Below are 21,643 nucleotides of genomic sequence, written 5' to 3'. Positions count from 1 at the left end.
TATGACTGAGCAAATCATTCTCGGCTTATTTGTTGTAAGGAAGCTAACCTTTCTTTGCTGCGAAAGCCTATCTTTCTGATTCCCTGTGACTGATCAAATCATTCCTATGTTTTATTACGAAGCATATCTTTCTTCGCTGCTTAAAGCATATGTTTCTTCAGTATTATTTATGACTGAGCAAATCATTAATATTTGTTGGCATATCTTTCTTCGCTGCTAAAAGCATATCTTACTTTTTCGCTATGACTGAGCAAATCATTCCTATGTCTTGTTAGGAAGCATATGTTTCTCCGCTAATATCCACAAAGAATAAAAAATTCTACTGAGTGAAGTCCCCCGGCCTGATATCGCGTTGTGGAATAAAACCTCTATCTCGCTAAACCTTTTTATTAATTCTTGTGAGGCCCCTAACCGACGCTTAAAACACGAAACTTTTTATTAACACTTGCAAAGTTTAAGAGGGGAACGCTTTTACGCTTTGAACATGAAACCTTGCTTAACTTATTATTCATACAAGAGAAGACGCAATTCAACGCTTTGAACATATGCATGACACCTTGCTAAACTTGTTATTGCATGATACTTCTGAAGACGCGAACCAACGCTTTGAACATGAAATCTTGCTTTACTTATTATTGATTCTTGTTAAGACCCGAAACCACGCTTTGAAGACGCAAACAACGCTTTGAACATGAAACTTTGCTTAACTTATTACTCAAACAGGCAAATTAAGCACTAATCAAAATCACGTTTTGGCAGACCTAAGCGCTGCCGAACCAAAGTTATGGTAAATTCAACGGTGTAGAGGTAGACTTAAACCTTTTTTCACAGCCGTATTAAGGTAGTATCAACCATGCTTTATGCTGTGCTCTCCAGCATGGCTTGACTTACACCTGGTGTAAAGGAAGTTCTCTACATCTATGCCGATACCACTGCGGTATTTTATAAATTGTTTTTTAAACTCCGCTTTCTTTTGCCCTGTGTTATCTATTCAGTGTATCAGTTATACATGTAAAAACATACCCTTCACAGTTGATTCTTCCTCTGCTGCGAGACTATGCAGGGACTTGTCCTCTTTCTGTCATACGCTACTGGTCAGAATGATATGAATCGGTGCTCTTGAAAGCACTCTTTTTAATCAACATTATAATTGGAAAGCATACCTTTCTTATTCCTTATGACTGAGCAAATCACTGTTATGTGTTGCTTGGAAGCAAATCTTTCCTCACTGCTCGCTGTTACACAACAAGCTTGAGTTGCTCTCGGCTATGCCTGGAGCAACTCTTACGCATCTTTCGTCCTCTTCAACTTTCCCGCGTGCATCCATAACTGGATTTACGCACGCCAAGCACGAACCAATTCTAAAATCTTCATTCTTTATGACTGAGCAAATCATTCTCGGCTTATGTGTTGTAAGGAAGCTAATCTTTCTTTCGAAAAGCCTATCTTTCTGATTCCCTGTGACTGAGAAAATCATTCCTATGTTTTATTAGGAAGCATATCTTTCTTCGCTGCTAAAAGCATTTCTTACTTTTTCGCTATGACTGAGCAAAAAATTCCTTTGTTTTGCTACGAAACATATTTTTCCTCGCTGCCAAAAGCATATAACTTTCTTATTCTCTATGACTGAGCAAATAATTCTTTTGTTTTGCTACAAAGCATATTTTTCTTCGATGTTAAAAGCATATCTTTCCAGTTGTTCTTTATGACTGAACTGAACTGAAACTTTCTTTACCCTGGTATTATGAAGCGTGTTGGGCCTCTAGCAAGTAATGCTAATGAAACCAAACATTTCACAGTATACTGCATAATGCGCAAAGACCAGACCACAACACCAGGAACTCCATGCACTACTCTTTACGATAAGTACGTGGGTTCTTTTACATCCCCTGCTGACCATAACACTGAAGATGCTGGAGACTGGCCTCGGTTTATCGTCCTTATCCGAGAAGACTAGAATATCTTACCATTTGCAGATGTCAATGCAAAGACAGCATTTTCTCCTCAATTATTTTAAGACCCTGAGTGTTGGTCCGGTCTCGGAATCGAACCCGAGACCTCCCGCACGGTAGTCCGGCGCTCTACCAACTGAGCAAATCATTGTTATATTTTGCTACGAAGCATATTTTTCTTCGCTGTTAAAAGGATACCTTTCTTATTCGTTTTGACTGAGCAAATCATTCTTAAGTTTTACTACGAAAACTTTTTACGTTTTATGTGTTTTATGTGTTTTTTTTTTAACTCCCCCAATTGTCTGTCTAATACGGGTACATATAAAAGGGAAAAATAAAAAAGTAAACAGCCCGGCACAGTTATCAGATTTGATAACCACGGCCAAAACAAACCATTAGCCAATCAACCCCCAAGTTTGAGCTCATGTGACATGTTATCATGGCAACAGTTCTCATTTTAATATGGCGGCCATTTCAAGAAAGCTTGTTTATACGGCTCTCAGTTAAATGCGATTCAAATTGTACACTAAATTAAAGATAAAAAAGTCTAGATTTGAATTTCCTCTTGGCCGCATGCATTTACGTTTAAATTCTTGTCTAAAATAACAGACGAAGCATATTTAGATTTGGTCATTAGGTCGAACGCGCGCGGTCTTAGATCTTAGGTCTTCCGGAGTTTATTAGATTTTATTGTATTCCCCTTGCTTGTAAAATAGTACTAGTATTTCTCCAAATTTGTTGAGACTTTTGAATTTGTCCAAGTGTACTGGTACACCAACAAAACCGTGAATGCCTTTATTTGAAGCAATTTCATCACCAACGCTGCTAATATTTATTAACTAAGACAAGAACGAAACCGATACAAAGGTAGAGAAATAAAAGATGCGTTGTTTATTGAGTTCATACTCAGAACTTCTTCGTTTCAGTGCCTTCGGCGGTCAGTTGCTTCGATGATCTGTTGAATAAAGAAATATTTGGGTTAATAAGCGTGACAAGATGAAAGAGAAAAATATACCGTCTACCGCAGTCACGCGCTTCGAATTTACATAATTGTTCGGAGCCGATATGTTGAAGATTGAAAAGTAGATGTGTTTTACTCGCTCTGAAAGCGTGTTGCGCGAAGAATAAGTTGAATAGATCTGTTACTCGTTCTGTAAGAGGATTGCACGAAGGATATATGTTGAACAGATGTGTGTTACTCGTTGTGAAAGCATGTATCGCAAACAAAATAAAGCCCGCTCATTACAAATTCAAAGACTTTGTGACTGCGTGCCGCGATAACAATTGCTCATAATACTTCGCTAATTTCACTGTCTACCACTAAACGACTGTAGACGGTACCACTTCGCCCTCTAAACATAAGCAGTAAAGAAACAACCGAACGATTTTCTAGATCTGTATGCAAAATGAAAGAGATAAATATACCGTCTACCGCAGTAACGCAGTTCATGATATTACATAACAATTGTTCGAAGGATATGTCCAAGATTGGAAAGTAGATGTGTAGTACTCGTTCTGAAAGCGTGTTGCGCGATGGTTAAGTCGAATAAACAGATAAATGTGTATTACTCGTTCTTTAAGCGGGTTGCGCGAAGGATAGGGCAAACTGAAAGCGTGTTTAACAAACAAAATAAAGCCCGCTCAAATTCCATTGCGCATACAGCGGCCATACTCTAAACACTCATAAATTCAAAGACTGCGTGCCGCGATAGTGTTGCTCATACTTCGCTGATTTCACTGTCAACCACAAAAGGACTACGGACGGTAGCACTAAGCCCTCCAAACATAAGCAGTAAAGAAACAAACGAACGATTTTCTGTATGTGAAAATCCATTATTTAGCCATTTAAGTCTACTCATTTTATAGAACGTACACTAGAAACACAAACAATTAAACATGGCGGTCAGTAGAGGAATCAGAGAGCAAATCACAAAACCATAGTGCCCTCGTACAATTCTTTGTGCCCTTGGATGAGCAAGCGATAAATCGAAAGAAAAATAACTGAAGAACACAGCATATTTTCTACGTGTTCCACAAAAATGCGCAACTGACTTAAAATTGACGGCAAAGAATATAAACATACCTGAAATGAACTGTCATCCTCGAGCGATCTCTTCAAATCGTTAAACAAATACCCGCACAACTCACCACCGACGCTCGCCATTTTATGCACTTTTGAAGTTCATCTTTCTCTCAAGGTCATCGCGTAGAATTATGGGTAGAACACACGAACACAACCGAAAAATAGACGAACAAACAAGATATCCTCCGAAATCTCACCGAGTTGCGAAATGGCGCCATGTTGTGACGTCACGAGGTTATCAAATCTGATAACTGTGCGGGACTGGTAAAGTGAACTCTCTGAAGGGGCTGACACACAAACGGGTTTGTCTCAGGGACATGTTTCAGGGACAAAAACATTGGATGTACACACACAAGAATATGTCAGCGGAGACATGTTGCAGGGACACTACATGATCCTGACACAAGGGAACCTGTCGATGCAGCAAGACACCGCTGACATTTTTTTGTGCGTATATTTTGAACCTGAAACTTTTCCCTCTGGTGTTTGAACCGTGAATTCATTCATCAGGAAAATGATGATGAAGATGTACAGATGAACAGTGTTTTCAATTTTATTCCCATTAAACAGCACCATAACTGAGTATAAGAATTAACAATGCAAAAATTCCCCTAAAATTATTTCTTCGATTTTGGTGTTCCCTGTTCCAAAAAAAAGGCTTTTGTTCCCGTGTTTTATTTTCTTTTTGCACCCATGTTCCCTTCTTCCCTGAAATCCCTGGGAGAGCCTCGCTCTTGTTGCTTATTCATCATCGAGAGTTGCCAAGCACCCGGAAGTAAAGCATCTCCCCATTTGACATCCAGGTTCTGCTTTACATCTTTCTAACTGTTGTTGGTAGATGCTTTCACTGGCACAGATACGAGTGAAAAAGTTATAGACAGAATTCTTGTAAATGACGCATTGAGGCTGATCCTTGTATTCACAAACTGGATATGAGAAATTGTTTTCACAATCTTCTTGAGCGTTCGGTCCCATCGAGGCACAAGTTGCACAAATGAAATCTGTGGAAAAGAAAGAAAATGAAATCATACAAAATATAACGATGAATACACTACAGCTCTCAACGATGGGCTCTAAAAGGGACTGTGTCACGGCTGAGTTAAGATTATTTTATTAAGTTTTGCCAAATACTCGCTATGAAAATTAATGTTTGCAAAGAAATTACTTATATGGATCTAAATTACAAAACCATAGCTTTATTGCAACCAAATGTGTCTCCTGGGCGTTATAATTTAAAGTTACAAGCAAACGAGACTAACTTTGACAACTGTTCAGCCCAACAAGATTTCAAAAACCCATATCGCAGTCCGTTTCATATTTCGTCATTTTTTGCCATCCGTACCTTCTTTTGTTTTTGCTGTGTTATTGAAATGTCCATTCACTGTTTTAAGAGGTTATTTTTTATATTTCACTGAATTTGTTGGTCATTAAAATCCGTGACACAGTCCCTTTAAACATTTTTTCTCTTAACCATTGTTTTCAACCTCACGTAGCCTCAAAATAATTTTAGGCGGGACTTAACGTGAATTTTAAAACTACATCAAATCTTCGATATTTCTTATTTATCTAAATTTAAACAAATCCTTTGAGAAAAACTATTTCCTTCTAGACATTCCCAAAAATCACCCAAAAATTTACAAAACGCGAACGAGATATTTTCTGTAAACCCATGTGAAGCGACTGAGTAATAGTAATAGCCTTTACGTTTAGTTTTGCATTAAGTTGCCCAATATATCCCTTTATGATTTGCCTTCAACTGCACAGGTGACCCAATCCCTCGGTAACGTCTGTTTCCCTGTAAATGCACAGGTCGCCCAACTCACTTCTGACGTCATGTAACTATGTTTTCGCTACCGTGACGTCACGTACCTTCCGCTTGCGCCAAACCAATGGTCAGAATTGCCAAATAAGGAACAATCACAGTGAAACGCATGATGCTGCAAATCTAGAAATTAAAGGGAAGATAATTACAGATTGTGACAATACGTTACTACAATTTATGAATGACAAAACCAGATTGATTGCAAGGCAGGTACAACGGCAGAAGGGCAAAATTTATTCGCCAATATTTCAACTAGCAAATGTTAGTCTTCTTCAGGAGCAGTACTATAATGACATCAAAACTGTATCAGTACTGTGTTTATAGGCTTTACGAACGTTTTAACGCATTTTTCGAACTTTTCCGAAGATTAACGAAGTTTTCCGAGGAGATCCGAAGATTTTTCAACTTTTGGGTCAATCAGCATTAATTCAATAATTACCAAACTCGTCAGCAAACATGGCTTCGTTTATATCTTCACGTTTGTTCTTAGTGGAGAAAATCCTTATAATGAATTAGACAAACTTTGGCCTTGAAATGTTATTTAAATGCTTCTGCCGCAGTCTTTCCTTCAAAGAAAAAATAGCATGTATTTGAAAAAGTTTCTTAAAAAAGCAAGTGAACGTTTTGGATTTTTGGAGCAACTTTCGAGTAACCAGTACATTTTTAAATAAAAGGCAACTTTTTTGGATTTTGGGGGGTAACTTTCGGGCAACGTTTTCAGAAATTTCGAGCAACTTGTGATCAGCTCTAACCCAAGCGAACTTTCTAGAAAGAAAGAGCCTGAAGCAATCTATCACCTCCTTGACAATCGCAACGGGTTCCACAAGAACGCAACGCGACGGTCGAGTCTGAATATCCATGCATATTTTCCGTGGAAAATAGATAAAGTTTGCTTTTTTGGCATATACTGTTGAGGTTTATTTTGCAGTCAAGTTGAGAGAAATGTTATAAGCATTTCGTTCTACAAACAAACTAAAAACTTCGAACTGCTGTTTAAGTTCTAACAGATCGACCACCGGAACATTTTGCCGTCGACCATGCAGGGCCATAGAATTGAGTTTAAAATTCACCATACTGGGCAAAATATATAACTTCGCTTGTTCAGCGGTTTTCTTTAGGTCTGTTTTCGGCACAAGCTTGGGTACGATGTTGATGATTTTGTTTGCTTTTCCTCGAATAATTAAATAACGGCCATCAAGAAATTTGAATTATTGTCACCTTCACAGAAAACGCTTTAACTTCTTGCTTTCATAGAAAAAGCCAAAAGGTTCTCCTTCAAAATTGGGCTTCCCCATTTGCTGGAAAAACGAATTGAAGTGAGACTTAAATAGATAAAAAATATGAAGACACTATGAGATCAATTTAATATTATGATATTATGCAAGAGAACAATTGAAACGTGTTTCTGAAAGGAAACGTTTCTTTTTCTGATTCGTTCACGCTATCGAACGTAACTACAATGTATAGCTGTTAATAATGTAAAAAGTTAATCACAAACGTGGCTTACCTGCTCAGCTTGAATTCCCTGTGCTTGCGTTTAGGTTTTTCTTGATAAATTGTTGGTGGGATATGAGCTCGAGTGAGATCTGTGCTCTTGTCTCGCTAAGGCGGTTCCTATTAATATTTATTGATGCTTGAAAGTGACAGCTCAAAAGAATTAATAATTTGCACTAATGTACACAAGCATATGCTCTTGCGAACAAGAAGTAATGGCTCCAATACAGATTACAGTTTCGTTTGTCTCCTTATTATTTTATATTATGTAACTACAATGTTTTAATTGAACACATGCAAAATTACAATAATTTTACTGTGGAGATATCGATGAATTTCATTATGTTTGACATGTTTGATACCATAGGTCATGCAAACGTTTCCGAACATTTTCCATAGATCACCGACGATTTCTGAAGTTTTCCGAAGGCTTCCGAGAAAGATCCGAAGAGGTTTTGACTGTTGAAGTAAAAGAGTCAAACATAGTATCAAGCATAATGAAAGTCATCGATAACACCACAGTAAAATCATCATAATTTTAATTTACGTGTGCTCAATTACGGTTTTTCGCAGGGTTGGAACGGGCTTGTAAAACACTGCAGTTAATATAATAAATAATAAGGAGGCAAATAACAAGCTAAAGAGCATATGCTTGCATACATTAGTTAAAAAGTGCAAATTAATCATTCTTTTCAACTGTCAGTTTCAAGCATCAGATCAATTATTACTGAATAAATATTAATAGGAACCGCCTTGGCGAGACAAGAGTATCGATCTCACCCATTCTTGAGCGATACCCAACAGCTTACAAAGAAAAACCTCAACGCAGGCACAGGGAATTCAAACTGACCAAGTAAGCCATGTTTGTGATTAACTTTTTACATTATTAACAGCTATGCATTGTAGTTGCTGTCGATAAAGTGAACGAATCAGCCAAACGAGAATTTCCTTTCCGAAAAAATTAACGCGTTTCAATTGTTCTTTCGCATAATATTTAATATTGAACTGATCTCATAGAGTCTTATAGTTTTGATCTATTTAAGTCTTACTTCAATTGTTCTTCCCGTGAAAAAGAAAGCCCAATTTTGAAGGACAACTATTTGGCTTTTTCTATGAAAACAAGCAGTTAAAGCGTTTGCTGTGAAGGTGACAATTAATTCAAATTTTCTGATGGCCGTTATTTAATAATTCGAAGACAAGTAGACACAATCAACGACATCGTACCCTTGTTCCGAAAACAGACCTAGAGAAAACCAAACCAGCGAAGTTATATTTTGCACCCCATGGTGAATTTTAAACTTCTATGGTCCTGCAAGATCGACGCCAAAATTTCCGTCGATCTGTACTTAGTCTTCAACAGCAATTCGAAGTTTTTAGTTTGTCCTAGAACGAATTGCTTATAAATATTCTCTCAACTTGACTGCAAAACGAAACCTCAACGGTACATGCCGAAAAAGCAAACTTTATTTTATTTTCCACAAATAATATGCATGGATATTTAGACTCGGCCGTCGTGTAACGTTCTTGTGGAACCCGTTGCGATTGTCAAGGTAGTTGATACACTGCTCCAGGCTTTTTTTTCTAGAAAGTTCGCTTCTAGAAAGTTTGCTTGGGTTAGGGTTGTTCACAAGTTGCTCGAAATTTCTCAAAAAGTTGCCCGAATGTTGCCGGCCAAAATTCCAAAAAAAGTTGCGGCTTTTCATTTAAACTGAAATGTACTGGTTACTCAAAAGTGGTTCCAAAAATGCGAAACGTTGCTTTTTATTAAGAAAATTCTTCAAGTATATGCTTGTTTCCCTTTGAAGGTTAGATTTCTACCTCGTACCTCGATAACACTAAACACTTCCGTGCAACAGCAAATTTTATCCAGAAAAAACAAAAAACGGCTCCCAAAAGGCCAATATTATTTTGTTTAATATGTCAAAAAGTTTTCGGCCATTTTCGACGATTCCCAATCAATTCGGAAGATTTCCGAAGACTACTAAAGATTCCAAAAGAGTACCGAAGATATCCGCAAACTACCGAAGATGTCCGAAGACTGCCGAAGATGTCCAAAGACTACTGTCAGATGTTTCTTGACGGCTGCTACGCTGAATTGCTTTGAAAGGTCAAAAGTGACCCTGCTTCCACATGGAGACCACAATAGTCGAGGAATTGAATAAATTAATAAAAGAATATTACTCACGTGGTTTCGTTTTATTCCTGTGTTGCTTTTCTTCATGCGTAGTCGATAGACACGACAGCACTGTTGTCGTATGCTGAGCTGTCTTGTGCGCGAGCGGAACTCAGATATGCTAATTTTCTCTCTTTATAATAATAATTGATAAGGGTGGCAACTCTTTCACGAAACGATTTGAACACGCTGAGCAAAAACGCTTCGAGCTCTCTTCTTCCTCGCCTTTTTGCGACCAAAATCGACACAAACGGAAGCTGCATGGATAAAATTCTGTCTGGATATCGCTTCTTTCAGGACACTGACAGGTAAGCGTATTTAAAAATTATCCAGCTTTCGTTTGTGTCGATTTTGGTCGCAAAAAGGTGAGGAAAGAGAGAGTTCGAAGCGATTTTGCTCAGCGTGTTCAAATCATTTCGTGAAAGAGTTGCCACCCTTGTCAATTATTATTATAAAGAGAGAAAATTAGCATATCTGAGTTCCGCTCGCGCACAAGACAGCTCAGCATACGACAACAGTGCTGTCGTGTCTATCGACTATGCATAAAGAAAAGCAACACAGGAATCAAACGAAACCACGCGAGAAATATTCTTTTATTAATTTATTCAATTCCTCGTACTATTGTGGTCTCCCTATGCTGCTTTTATGCCTTTCGAAAACAGAATCCTCCCCGCTTCTTTAGATGATCACTAATACTTTAACAACACCGGAGGGAGATCCTCTCGATGCCGCCATGATGTTTCGACTTCGCGCTCAACGCTGACCAAAGGATCGCGGGCTCATGCTACGAGATTGGTCCCCAGTACTCCCCAGGTTTCCCAGAATACTGTTGCGCATGGGTCGAAAAAAGAGACCACAGCCCCTTTGAGCTTGAGCACAGGCTCAAAGCTCATGAATGATTTTATTACCGATTTTCGAAGACTAAAGACTATTTGTTACGTGAAACCATCGCACATTGTAATAACATGTTGTACTAATTTGTTATAATTTAACCTTAAATTTCTAGATTTTCAGCATCATGCGTTTTACTGTGATTGTTCTTCATTTGGCAATTATGGCCATTGGCTTGGCACAAGCGGAAGGTACGTGTCGTCACATTAGCGAAAGCATAGTTACATGACGTCAGAAGTGAGTTGGGTAACCTGTGCATTTGCAGGGGAGTGAAGGGAATTATCGAGGGTTGGGATACCTGTGCATTTGCAGGGAAGTGAACAGAAATTTTTGGGGGTTGGGCTACCTGTGCATTTGAAGGCGGATTGTAAAAGGAACTATTGAGTACTGGTTTCTATAACCTTTGTTAGCCATTTTGAATAAATTATTTCGGACCTTGTGAAGATTGAAAACTAAAGGTAGAAGGCCAATTCAAAGATAGTGCATTTTTTGCTGTGTTTGGGAACTCATTTGTGTAAGTGAAATACTTTCCATTTAAGTAGAAACCCATAAGGGTTGAAACGTGTTACTCTATGATTTGCATTGTACAAAGCGTTTGCAAAGTCGTTGCCATTAAGTACCATATTTGGAAAATCAGGACAAAAAATTAACCAATCAAAATTGCAATATTTGGTTTAAATTCACAGCGCGCTAGCTCGCGCTCGATGGCGTAATCTTGTTTTTGAACAAGCTTGATTGAATGAAGTTAGATTTGATTAAATTCTCCTGTTTTAAGGGGATTCCCTAGTATTGCATTGTGCATCCTTACTGCACATAATTTTACGCGTAATTAGCGCGCGCATATAAACAAAATGGCGGCTTTTTACTATGCGGCTTGGCTCGCGAGAGAGAGAGAGAAATCATCGTTTTCTCGTAAAACGAGTTCGGTTACCTATCATTTTTTTTTTCTCTTAGTTCGAAAGTAGCGATCAAATTCTTTCTATAAAATGGATACAGGTCAATTTCTATGGCAGAATAATACATTATCACCGAAAACGTGTACTTTGCCAGTACTCGCAAAGGAAATATAAGGAATTATATGGTAAATACAACGTCTTCCTGCTCCTAAACGAATACGGTGACCCCCCTGTTTTATTTCAAAATTTACTTCCTTTAAGGCAAACAACCAATTCAACTGGCAAAGTTTGGTTGAAAATCTATTAGCAGTTCTATTTCTGGGGAATTACCTTAATGTCGTTATTAGGGCCTAATTACATGGCGAATTTCAGCCCCGTTTGCCTGGCTGGAATATAATTTTGTTGCGATTACATGGAGAATTTCAGCCCGGGTTGAACACCGTTAAAACTGAAAACTAATCGGGGCAGCCATTTTCTTTCGTTGAGAACCTCTGTAACTCTCTCCATGTAATCGCAAACGTCTTTTCAAGAAGCCGAGCTGAAATCTCAGCCCGGCAAACCAGGCTGAGATTTCAGCTCGACTTCCAAAACAAATCTTCTTAAAAAACACGTTTGCGATAACCGTAATGATTCGATTTAGCTATCCACAATAGGGGGCGCTTATTAGAATAGGGGCACTTATAAGAATGGGGGTGCATATTACAATGGGGGCGCTTATTTGAATAGGGGCGCTTATTTACAAAAACACATTGGAAGGGGGGCGCTTATTCGTAAGGGCGCGCTTATTGGAAGGAGGGCGCTAAATCGAATAATTACGGTACATGGAGAGAGTTTCATCCTGGGCTAAATTTCAGCCCGGGACGAAATTTCCAGCCCGGTTTTTGAAACCGAGCTGGAAATCTCAGCCCGAGCAAACGGGCTGAAAAACCTCATGTAATCGCGTTCAAATTTCAGCCCGGGCTGAAAGTGAGCTTACGGGTGCGCAGTGATGGTTTTCAACGAAAGAAAAAGTCTGCCCCGATTATCTTTTAGTTTTAACGGTGTTCAACCCGGGCTGAAATTTGCCATGTTATCGCAACAAAATTCCAGCCCGGCAAACCGGGCTGAAACTCGCCATGTAACCAGGCCATTATTCTGGAGAACTTCACTTTTAAACACTTAATGAATTTCTTGAGATTTTGTAAGGAATTTACGGCGTTTAGGTCGGAATTCAAGTAACTCACCGCAAAGACGAAAATGTTGTTTCGTGTGTCATTACGTGTGTAAAGCATTCGCATACAAAATCCTTGTGTTTCCAAATATGGTACTTAGCAAAACTGAATATTCAAACGCTGTGAACACGCGTTACACGTTTCAACCCTTATGAGTTTCTGATTTAAGCTAATTAATGCTACTGAAATTAAGAATGACGAAGGTCATGATCAGACTAGAAAAACATCCTTCTCAGTGATAGTAACGTACCCTTTTTCTTCATTAACACAACTCGCTGACATTTGATTCATACATCTGCTGTGGAAGTAACCTAACATAAGAATGTGAAAAACAATGTGACTTTTATTTACACTGCAAAAAAATCCGCATTTTGACGTGAGTTCGGAAAAGGATCAAGTGAACAAATACAAGTGACTCGTGGGATATATACGCCTTATTCGATGGTTTGACATATAATACGCGCGGATATTTTTCGAGTTGCGTAGCATTTTTCCGAGCTCCGTAGGGGCGAGGAAAAATACGAGCAATGAGCAACATGTGCGCTCGTATTATATGTTAAACCATAGAATAAGGGATTTATTATTCCACTAATTTTCCACTTTGTTTTGCCCTGTTGTATAGTGTAATAACGTGGTATATTTTGCGCGTTCTTTTGCCCTTATATGGTAAAATGGCGCAATAGTGGAATAATAATCCCTAGTATACCACTCGAAAGCGTTTCATAACTAGAATATACACGCCTGGATGTCAGTTTTCATCTTAATATTTTGGATATATTTTCATCCGTTCTTCAGATTTCATGTGTCCAAGCTGTGTTTCGTGGGAGCCCAACGCTGAAGAAAAATGTGGAAACGAATTGAAAAACACACCTTGTGGAAATGAGGATCAGCCTCAGTGCTTTGTTTACAAAGATGAGAGGGTTTTCATCCGCACGTGTCCCTTGGGGAAGAACTACGAAGAAGAGTTGCAAAAATGCGCCAAACGGCCCCACTGTCAAATGGGGCGATGCTTTACATCCGGGTGCTTGGCGACTTTTGGTGACAACTAAACACAACCGAAGAGCATTTTAAGCTGATAACTCTGATACTCAGTTATTGTGCTGTAAAAGGGAATAAAATTTATTAACACTCTCCATTATGCGTATAAATGATCATTGTATTGATAATAGGGTTTATAGGCTCGAGCGTTTAGAGAATAAACATTCTCATCTCAAAGAGTTAAGTGCGATTTAGCTTTAGTTCGCGTCTTCACAACTGAAATAAAAGTTAAGCGGGATTTCATGTTCAATGCCTTAGTTCGCGTCTTCACAATGAATCAAAGTTAAGCGGGATTTCCCGTTCAATGCTTTAGTTCCCGTCTTCACAACAAAAAAGAAGTTAAGCGGAATTTCATCTTTTTTTAAAACTTTAGTTCGCGTCTTCAGAACAAATTAAGAGTTAAGCGGGATTCATATTCCAAGCTTTAGTTCGCGTCTTCGCAACAAATAAAAAGCGGGATTTCTTGTTCAAAGCTTTAGTTCGCGTCTTCACAACAAATAAAGAGTTAAGCGGGATTTCATATTCAAAGCTTTAGTTTGCGTCTTCACAACAAATAAAAAGCGGGATCTCATGTTCCCATTGGTACTCCAAAGTTGGCTGAACTGAAAGAGCGAATTTGTCGAACTATGATATTAAAGCAAGTAATCGACAGTGCCTTCCCTAAAACCACAAAACTGCAAAAAGGCCGCCCATAGTTAACTCAACAACGCAAAACAAAAGGATTGATGCGAAATTGTTATTTCAAAATACTTGTAAAGGTACAACAAGAGGGGTTTAATGAAGAAGAAAAGCAGCAAATATTTCCGGGAAGACACGGAAACTAACCGGCCCACTATTAATGCATTCATTGTACAACATAAAAGTAGGCTCAACACTTAAGAAAAGTTTGTACCTTTCAGTCTTGATATTGTCCTTTCATACATCAATTAACTTGTTAGACTCTCAGCTCACTTTCGTTTCGGTTTCAGCAATGAATAAAATACTTAGTAGTCTTGATGACAGCCCTGGGGCCGTAAACATGTAAGCTTAAGCCAGCGTCACACTAGGCGATTTCATTCATGCCAGATATCGGCGATTTTATACGCCGGTCGCGGCGATCGGCGAAAATCGAAATCGCTCCACCGGGCGGGCACATTTGGCGAATAAAATCGCCAAGTGTGTCGCCGGCTTAACAAAATTCTGAAAATCATTGCTTCGTCCGGCTTGCACATGGCGAATAATTTCCCCAATAACTATTGCTTCGGGTCTCTCCTTAAACCTTAATTGTTTTCACAATTTTCCAGGATGCGAAGACGACTTTGGAGGTGATTGTTCGAGGAAAATCTTCGGAAGAAAACTCTCACACTCGCTTTCCTCACGTCTTTCATTCAATTCAATAAGTGAACACTGTCATGCACTGTGCCACAAATTTTCCCGCCTCCTCACACTAACACCTCGTTTACATCAAAATGAAATGTCCAGTCGATTTATAGATAATAAAACAATTATTCCATTCGCCATTGTTGGCTACGAGTAGTTATAGCCAACTTGGAGTAAACGACGGGAACTTGCAGCTATAAAACTCGACTTAGCTAGCTGCAAATGCACACGTCATCGTATATACGCACGGCCGTGCGTACATAACGAAACACACCATGATCGCTCAATAGGAATTAGATAGGGCTTGCACGCGCTATGTTATAAAACATTCCATCGCGCACTGATGTTTCACTTTCCGTGCATGAAAACTTTTTTTTCCCAGGATAGCTTCTGGCCAACGTCCTTTTGCTGGTGAGAAATTCGGACGAAAGTGAGCGGCATAAAGTCCTCTTGGCCACGTTTATTTGCCAACCCTGTTTCTGCTGCTAGAAAAGGATTTGTTTGAAGCGTTTGCAAAGACGGGATTCTGTTGAGCCAACCTAGGAACAATATCCGAAACCACCGAAAATTTAGCAAACACAAAAACATTATCGGCTCAATAAACCATTTCACAACAGACATTTACATCACTCTGTTTCTTTATTTCACGAGTCCAATGTAGAGTTGACAAAATGGGTTGAGAATTATTTTAATTATTTTTGCCTTGGTCATGCTTTGTGTGCTTTTTCGCGTACTTAGCGTGTTGTGTTATTTCGCACGCAGCTTTTGTTTTTTAGCTTTGCACGTTTCTTTGTTCTGCTGCGCACGCTTTATTGTGTTAGTGTGTCCTGTGAAACAAAAAATTCAGTAATGAGGCAAGTTTTTGAACACGCTTAAAGCGTGCTAAAATCGAAATGTTTTGTTTTAAAGTGGAAGCGTGTTGTAAGCGTGCTTTCACATTTGTCACTGTTTTCCCGTGGAGGGTCACATTTATAACAAACTCATTGTTAGTTAGGACTCGGTTTGCAATATTAACCGTTTGTCGTATTTACTAAGTGCAGCCATGTTATGTATCATTGAAATTCAAATGTCAACAAAAGCTTTCTGAACTTAATAAATTATCTTTAAAAGTAACCATGAACATACCTGCTTCAGTCATCTCTACTTGGAAACCAAAAGAGCTCAAAAGTAAACAAAGCACTTGATCACTAGGAGCCTTTTTACTCTTCTTAATGGAAACATTACAATTCCTTGGCAGGTAATATGTTTCTATGCGATATAAATCACCTTTCAGAAATTTACCAGAATGATTATTCATTCGACTTAAAACCAATATCGTCAACCTTAAAAAACTTGTGATTTGCAATCGTGAAACAGTTTCCCAGATTCCAAATAGTAGGTTTCATTTCAAACAAACAATTTTTTGCTCGTTTAACCCGGTTTCGTTAGAAAAACAACATTGCATGATCGCCTTAAATTTTGTGTCTTGTAATAGGTAAACAATTGGCGCCATATGAGGGCAATTCCGAAAAAAATGTGTCACCTGTTTGAGAGGAAGTATTAATCGCCTTTCGTTTCGTGATCTGTAATGGTAAACAATTAGCGCCATGTCATGTGCGGAGACCATTAAGATAAATGTTTCGTCTGTTTGCGAGAAAGTATTTTCTTGAAAAGTCACTTTAGTTGTCATTAGCTGTCCTTCTCATTTACTAAGTGCTTTTAAACAGTCACGTTATGTTTCCTTGAAACTCAAATATCAACAAAAGCTTTCCCTGAACTTAACCAATTATCTTTAAATGTAACCATTAACAAACCTCCTTCGTCATCCCTACTTGGAACCCAAAAGCAAACAAAGCACTGGATCATTAACAGACCTTTTAAATTTTGTAAAATGGGAATATGTTGCTATGGGAAAAAATCAGCTTATCAGAAATTTACCAAAATACTGCATCGACTCAAAACCAATATAGCCACCCTCCAAAAATTGTGATTTGCAATCGTGAAACAGTTTCCCAGTTTCCAAATAGTAGGTTTCATTTCAAATAATTTATTACTCGCTAAACTCAGTTTCGTTAGAAAAACAACATTGATCGCCTTTCATTTCGTGATCTGTAATGGTGAACAATTAGCGCCATGTCATGTGAGACAAAATAGATAAACGTTTCGTCTGCTTAGGAGAAAGTATTTTCCTTAAAGTCAGTTTAGTTGACATTAACTGTCCTTTTCATTTACTATGTGCTTTTAAACAGTCACGTTATGTATCCTTGAATTTAAGATGTCAACAAATGCCTTCTGAACTTAACTAATGATATTCGTAGGTAACAACTGGCACCCCTGCTTCGTCATCATTACTTCGTAGTGTTTTTAATTTATTTTAAAAAAATGAAATTTTTTGAGCGTTATTTTCGCCGTGTTTTAGCCTTAAATTTGAGTTTCAAAATACAAAAATAACTGATAGTATTCACACTCTCTATGGCAGCTTATACTTTTGTTAAAGATTATGTGATAAGTGAGAATTTGCAGTTTTTTGAACTCGGTGAAAATTCTATATTTATGGGAAGGTGGATGCAACTAAGCATGCGCTGTTTGCAGGCCCAACTGGCGCCAGTAAGTCTAGATAGCTGAAACCAGCAATTAAACACAATTTTCGTTCTTGACAGATGCCAATTTCATATTTGATCGATACTATCGAGGGCCACGTAAGGCACAGAAAGCCACCAATTGCATTCAGTTCTTCACAGAGAGCTAACCAGTAACGAAGGCTTATTACAGAAGAAGAAAACACCTGAACGAGAAAATCCCACTGTGGTGAGTCATGTTTGTGGCAAGTTTTGCAATATTAACACTGAGCTAGTTAATATGGTTGCTCGCGTTTTTGTGCTCTAAAGCCAAACGAGTTCAAGAGGATAGTTCTCACTCCAAACCGTCCCTGTTCATTTTGCAAATTACAAGGCTCCAAAATATATTTTACTCTTGCAAAGCCGACCGCAAATAAAAAAAATAGGTCACCAAGGGTGACATGAGTCTAATGCCGTATGGCATAGTGATACAGATTGCGCGGTTTTCGTAAGCCGGTTAAAATTGGTTAGAGGTTTGTGTTCGGGAGTTTAATTTAAAATGCTTATAGCAAGCTAGGGGCATCGTGGATGATTATGGATGAAAACGAAACAGTCATAAATGTTATATGCTTCACAAAATTTAAAGTATGAACAGGAGTTGATGTTACTTCTTCCGTATTGTCCGTAAAAGCAGAAACGATTAAACATTTGGACAAGATTGCGTGACGATTTACAAAAAGCATGTTCATTACAACAAGAGTTGAAGAACTTCACATCGTTTTCTTTCAGATTTTTCACCATTTTGATGATGACTCTTGAAACAGATTTTGCAATAAAAGCACTTGAAATAGTGACTGTTACTCCATTGTACTGTAAGCACTTAGTGACAGATTTTCCTAAAAACGGGTGTAAATGCTCACGTCAATATAATGATGACCTTTTGAACGCTGGAAACTAGGCAATTATTATCGAGCTACCATACACAGGAGCGAAGACTGTTTATCATGATGTACAAATTTCGCGAATCATCACTTCCATATCAATGTAACCATTTTATGATTTTTCTAGCTGTAAGAAGAACTTAAGATCTCTGAGAGTCGTAAAAGCATGAAATTCGATTTCAGTGTATGGCAAAGGCCGGGACAGTGTAATACTGCAAAGCGGCCAAACAAACGCATTTTGATTTAGTCGCGTAACTTGATTTACATTTATCCATGTACATCTTTTATTTTTGAAGGTTTTTGTTTGCACTGTAAAGAAAAAATTGGTCAAAATTCGAATGACTTAAATACAAAATACGAGGTAAAGTTTTCTATTTTTTAAAACAAAATAAATATTTGGTCGCATTGTGTAAATAAACGCGAGTCGCCGTCGAAATATTTTTTCTCAAAGACGTCTTGCTTTTTAAGCAAGACGAAAACACAAGTGCTTAACTGAACTGAAAACGAAGATTTATTTTCACAAAAAGCTTACAAATGTCTTAACTGGAAAATTATTACGTCCTGTTCAAGTGTTGAATAATCGTGACTTGAGAAAGAACTTTTAATTATGCGTGGGAACACGTGTCGCTGATTGGCTGTTTTTAATTGAAACTAATCGTGCGTGTCCGTACGGAGTCCGTTCTTGCAGCTGATCATTGTTTTCTACATTACAGCGAACGATTATCGATCCCGAACCATTCCCTTGGGATTGCTAACAGCTTTTTTCATATAACAAAGAGTCTAATGCGCATGCGCAAAGCGCACGCAAGCATTAGACTCAAAAATCATAGCAAAATCGTACATCTACAAAGTCAAAGAAAACTGTTCATGCTAGAATTTCTTTTTCTTGGATTCTATTAGTGAGGAAACCTATGGATGTTTTTAGCCTAATGATTTATTAGGCAAGATATGTCCTGACCGATCCTGAGAAGATCGACGACCAGTTACCATTTTTAATTTTATCGTTTTTAGCCCTTTTAAGCTTTAATTGTTAAAAAAATATTCGAAGAAATCCTTTAAAAAAGTAAAATTCATATGTGATATTTTTATATTGTTGTGTTTATTTGAATGGCTGCGGATATTTTCTTGTAAATATTAAGTCAAGGATGCGAAATTTTATGCACCGTTTTAGCGCACTGTGCCTTTACGCCGTCACTCGGATTAATTAGTTCTTTTAGTAAAAAAGGTAAGCAAGGTCTCGTGTTCAAAGCGTTGGTTCGCGTCTTCATTAGTATCAATAAAATGTTAAGCAAGGTTTCATGTTCAAAGCGATGATTCGCGTCTTCATAAAGTATCAATAAAACGTTAAGCAAGGTTTCGTGTTCAAAGCGTTGGTTCGCGTCTTCATAAAGTATTAATAAAACGTTAAGCAAGGTTTCATGTTCAAAGCGTTGGTTCGCGTCTTTACAAGTATCAGTAGAAAGTTAAACTTTGGTGTTCAAAGCGTTGGTTTGGGTCTTCGCAAGTATCAATAAAAAGTTAAGCAAGGTTTCGTGTTCAAAGCGTTGGTTATGGTCTTCACAAGTGTCAATAAAAAGTTAACCAAAGCCATAGTTTAGTGTTGAAGGCGTTGGTTCGCGTCTTCACAAGTATCAATAAAAAGTTAAGCAAGGTTTTTTGTTTAAAGCGTTCAACTTGGTTCGCATCTTCCGTTAAGGTTTCATGTTCAAAGCGTTGGTTCGCGTCTTTACAAGTATCAATAAAAAGTTAAAATTTGGCGTTCAAGGCGTTGGTTTGGGTCTTCACAAATGCAAGTATCAATAAACAGTAGATCTAAGTTTCGTGTTCAAAGCGTGGGTTCGGGTCCTCACAAGAATCAATAAAAAGTTAAGCGTGGTTTCATATTTAAAGCGTTGTTTCTCGCCGTCACAAGTATGAATGAAGATTTTAGCGTGGTTGTTTTCGTACTTCGAGTAATACCAGGCGTTTTTTATTCAGACTTAGGTGGTCTGAATGAGACACATAGGGATAATTTTTTTTGGCTCTCGTCTTCTTAATCAGTCCGACGGGCACACCGACGGTCAAATTTTCCCTAGGGTACACCTGTGAAAATGGACCTGAGTAGTGCAAACTTACGCTACCCACTACCCCAATGAAGCAAAATTGTCATACCGAAAATTTTCCGATTAGTCACGAGCTTTTCCGCCTAGCTTCGGCCAAAGTCCCTCAATGCTACCAATGAAACGAAAAGGTTTTCGCGCTGTTTTCGGCCGTTCGTCCGTGTACAATTACAAACGGGGAACCACGCTTGCAGCTACGAGAAGTTCGGGATCTAACACAGCAACAACAGTCCTTCGGAACGGCAGAGAATACGCAGTTACTTGCTCCAACAGTGGCGTTTATTCCAATAACATAACCCACAGTAATTAACGGGATGTTTGTCTAACCGGCGTCTCACAATCAGGGGTGTAACCCAAGAATACTTTTCAGTGCAGTTTTACTTATGCGGAAGCTGCAATGCTAACGCATTAGGTAATGTCATAAAATAATCTAACTTAGGAATTATCCAATACATTTTACGAAGGCCTGTTGGCTATTACGGAATTTCACTTCTACAAAATTTATCACTTACAAAGCAGCGCAGGTAGATAACAGTTAAACAAATGGCTAGTGCGGGTTCCGTTACACTTCAACGCTAACTAGAGTTATGATCCAGGACAAAACAACAGGTGTCTGCTACGGTTAATGAACTGGAACATTAACCTGCTACTTCAAAACTAAACAATAACTTCTATGTTGGAATTTTCTATGTTTTTACCAGCGAAGCGGATAAATAAAACTAAACCAAATAATCATTTTTCCTCTCCTAACACCAAGAACAAAAGGACTATTGTTTAATGCTTAATGTGAGAAGTTGAGCCGGAACAATAAACCATTTCTTGATACGTAATGTTGCACAAAAAATTTTGCCCAAATTAAAGTTTGCAATTTTAAATAAAAGACGACAGAAAAAACGAAGTGGGGGAGATCTTTTAAGCCACTTAGTGAAAAAGAAAACTGACGTTTCAAGTAAACACGGCATAAAAACAATTATCAGCTGTCAGTTTCAAGCATAAGTGAAATGAAAATTAAAGTAAGGAATATTATAGGACCACTTAAAGGAGACAAAAGACCCATCACACCCATTCTACACAGAGACACAACAAGAAGAGAACAAGAAGAGAGCTTCAAACTGACCAAAGTGAACGAGAACTTGAGCTTTTCAGT

General features: G+C 38.2%; 2 protein-coding genes across 5 annotated transcripts in view; one reads left to right on the top strand and one right to left on the bottom strand.

The window, feature by feature from the left end:
• Positions 1–4,564: 4,564 nt before the first annotated feature.
• On the bottom strand, positions 4,565–7,499 carry LOC144639274 (uncharacterized). The gene is made up of 3 exons (XM_078498580.1): positions 7,365–7,499; positions 5,905–5,980; positions 4,565–5,036 (listed from the first exon to the last, which is right to left on the bottom strand). The coding sequence occupies exons 2-3, from the start codon at positions 5,966–5,968 to the stop codon at positions 4,777–4,779; spliced, it is 324 nt and encodes a 107-aa protein (XP_078354706.1). The 5' UTR covers positions 5,969–5,980; positions 7,365–7,499; the 3' UTR covers positions 4,565–4,776.
• A 591-nt stretch (positions 7,500–8,090) lies between these two features.
• The window catches only part of LOC144639272 (uncharacterized), a 35,386-nt gene continuing 21,833 nt past the window's right edge, over positions 8,091–21,643 (top strand). The window contains exons 1-3 of one of the 4 annotated variants that reach the window (XM_078498575.1): positions 8,091–8,204; positions 10,531–10,606; positions 13,318–13,657. In XM_078498575.1, the coding sequence (XP_078354701.1) occupies positions 10,543–10,606; positions 13,318–13,571 (318 nt within the window). In that variant the 5' untranslated portion in view covers positions 8,091–8,204; positions 10,531–10,542 and the 3' untranslated portion in view covers positions 13,572–13,657. Of the gene's footprint in view, positions 8,205–10,530; positions 10,607–13,317; positions 13,658–17,413; positions 17,707–21,643 lie in introns of those variants that run through there. The other 3 variants (XM_078498576.1, XM_078498574.1, XM_078498573.1) reach the window with 3 other exon arrangements.

The sequence above is a fragment of the Oculina patagonica genome, chromosome 14, assembly GCF_052425735.1.
Source record: "Oculina patagonica isolate OP01 chromosome 14, crgOcupat, whole genome shotgun sequence".
NCBI classification, from domain to species: Eukaryota; Metazoa; Cnidaria; class Anthozoa; order Scleractinia; family Oculinidae; genus Oculina; species Oculina patagonica.
Note: the sequence above shows the minus strand (reverse complement) of the source record. Positions and strands in the feature narration are given on the sequence as shown.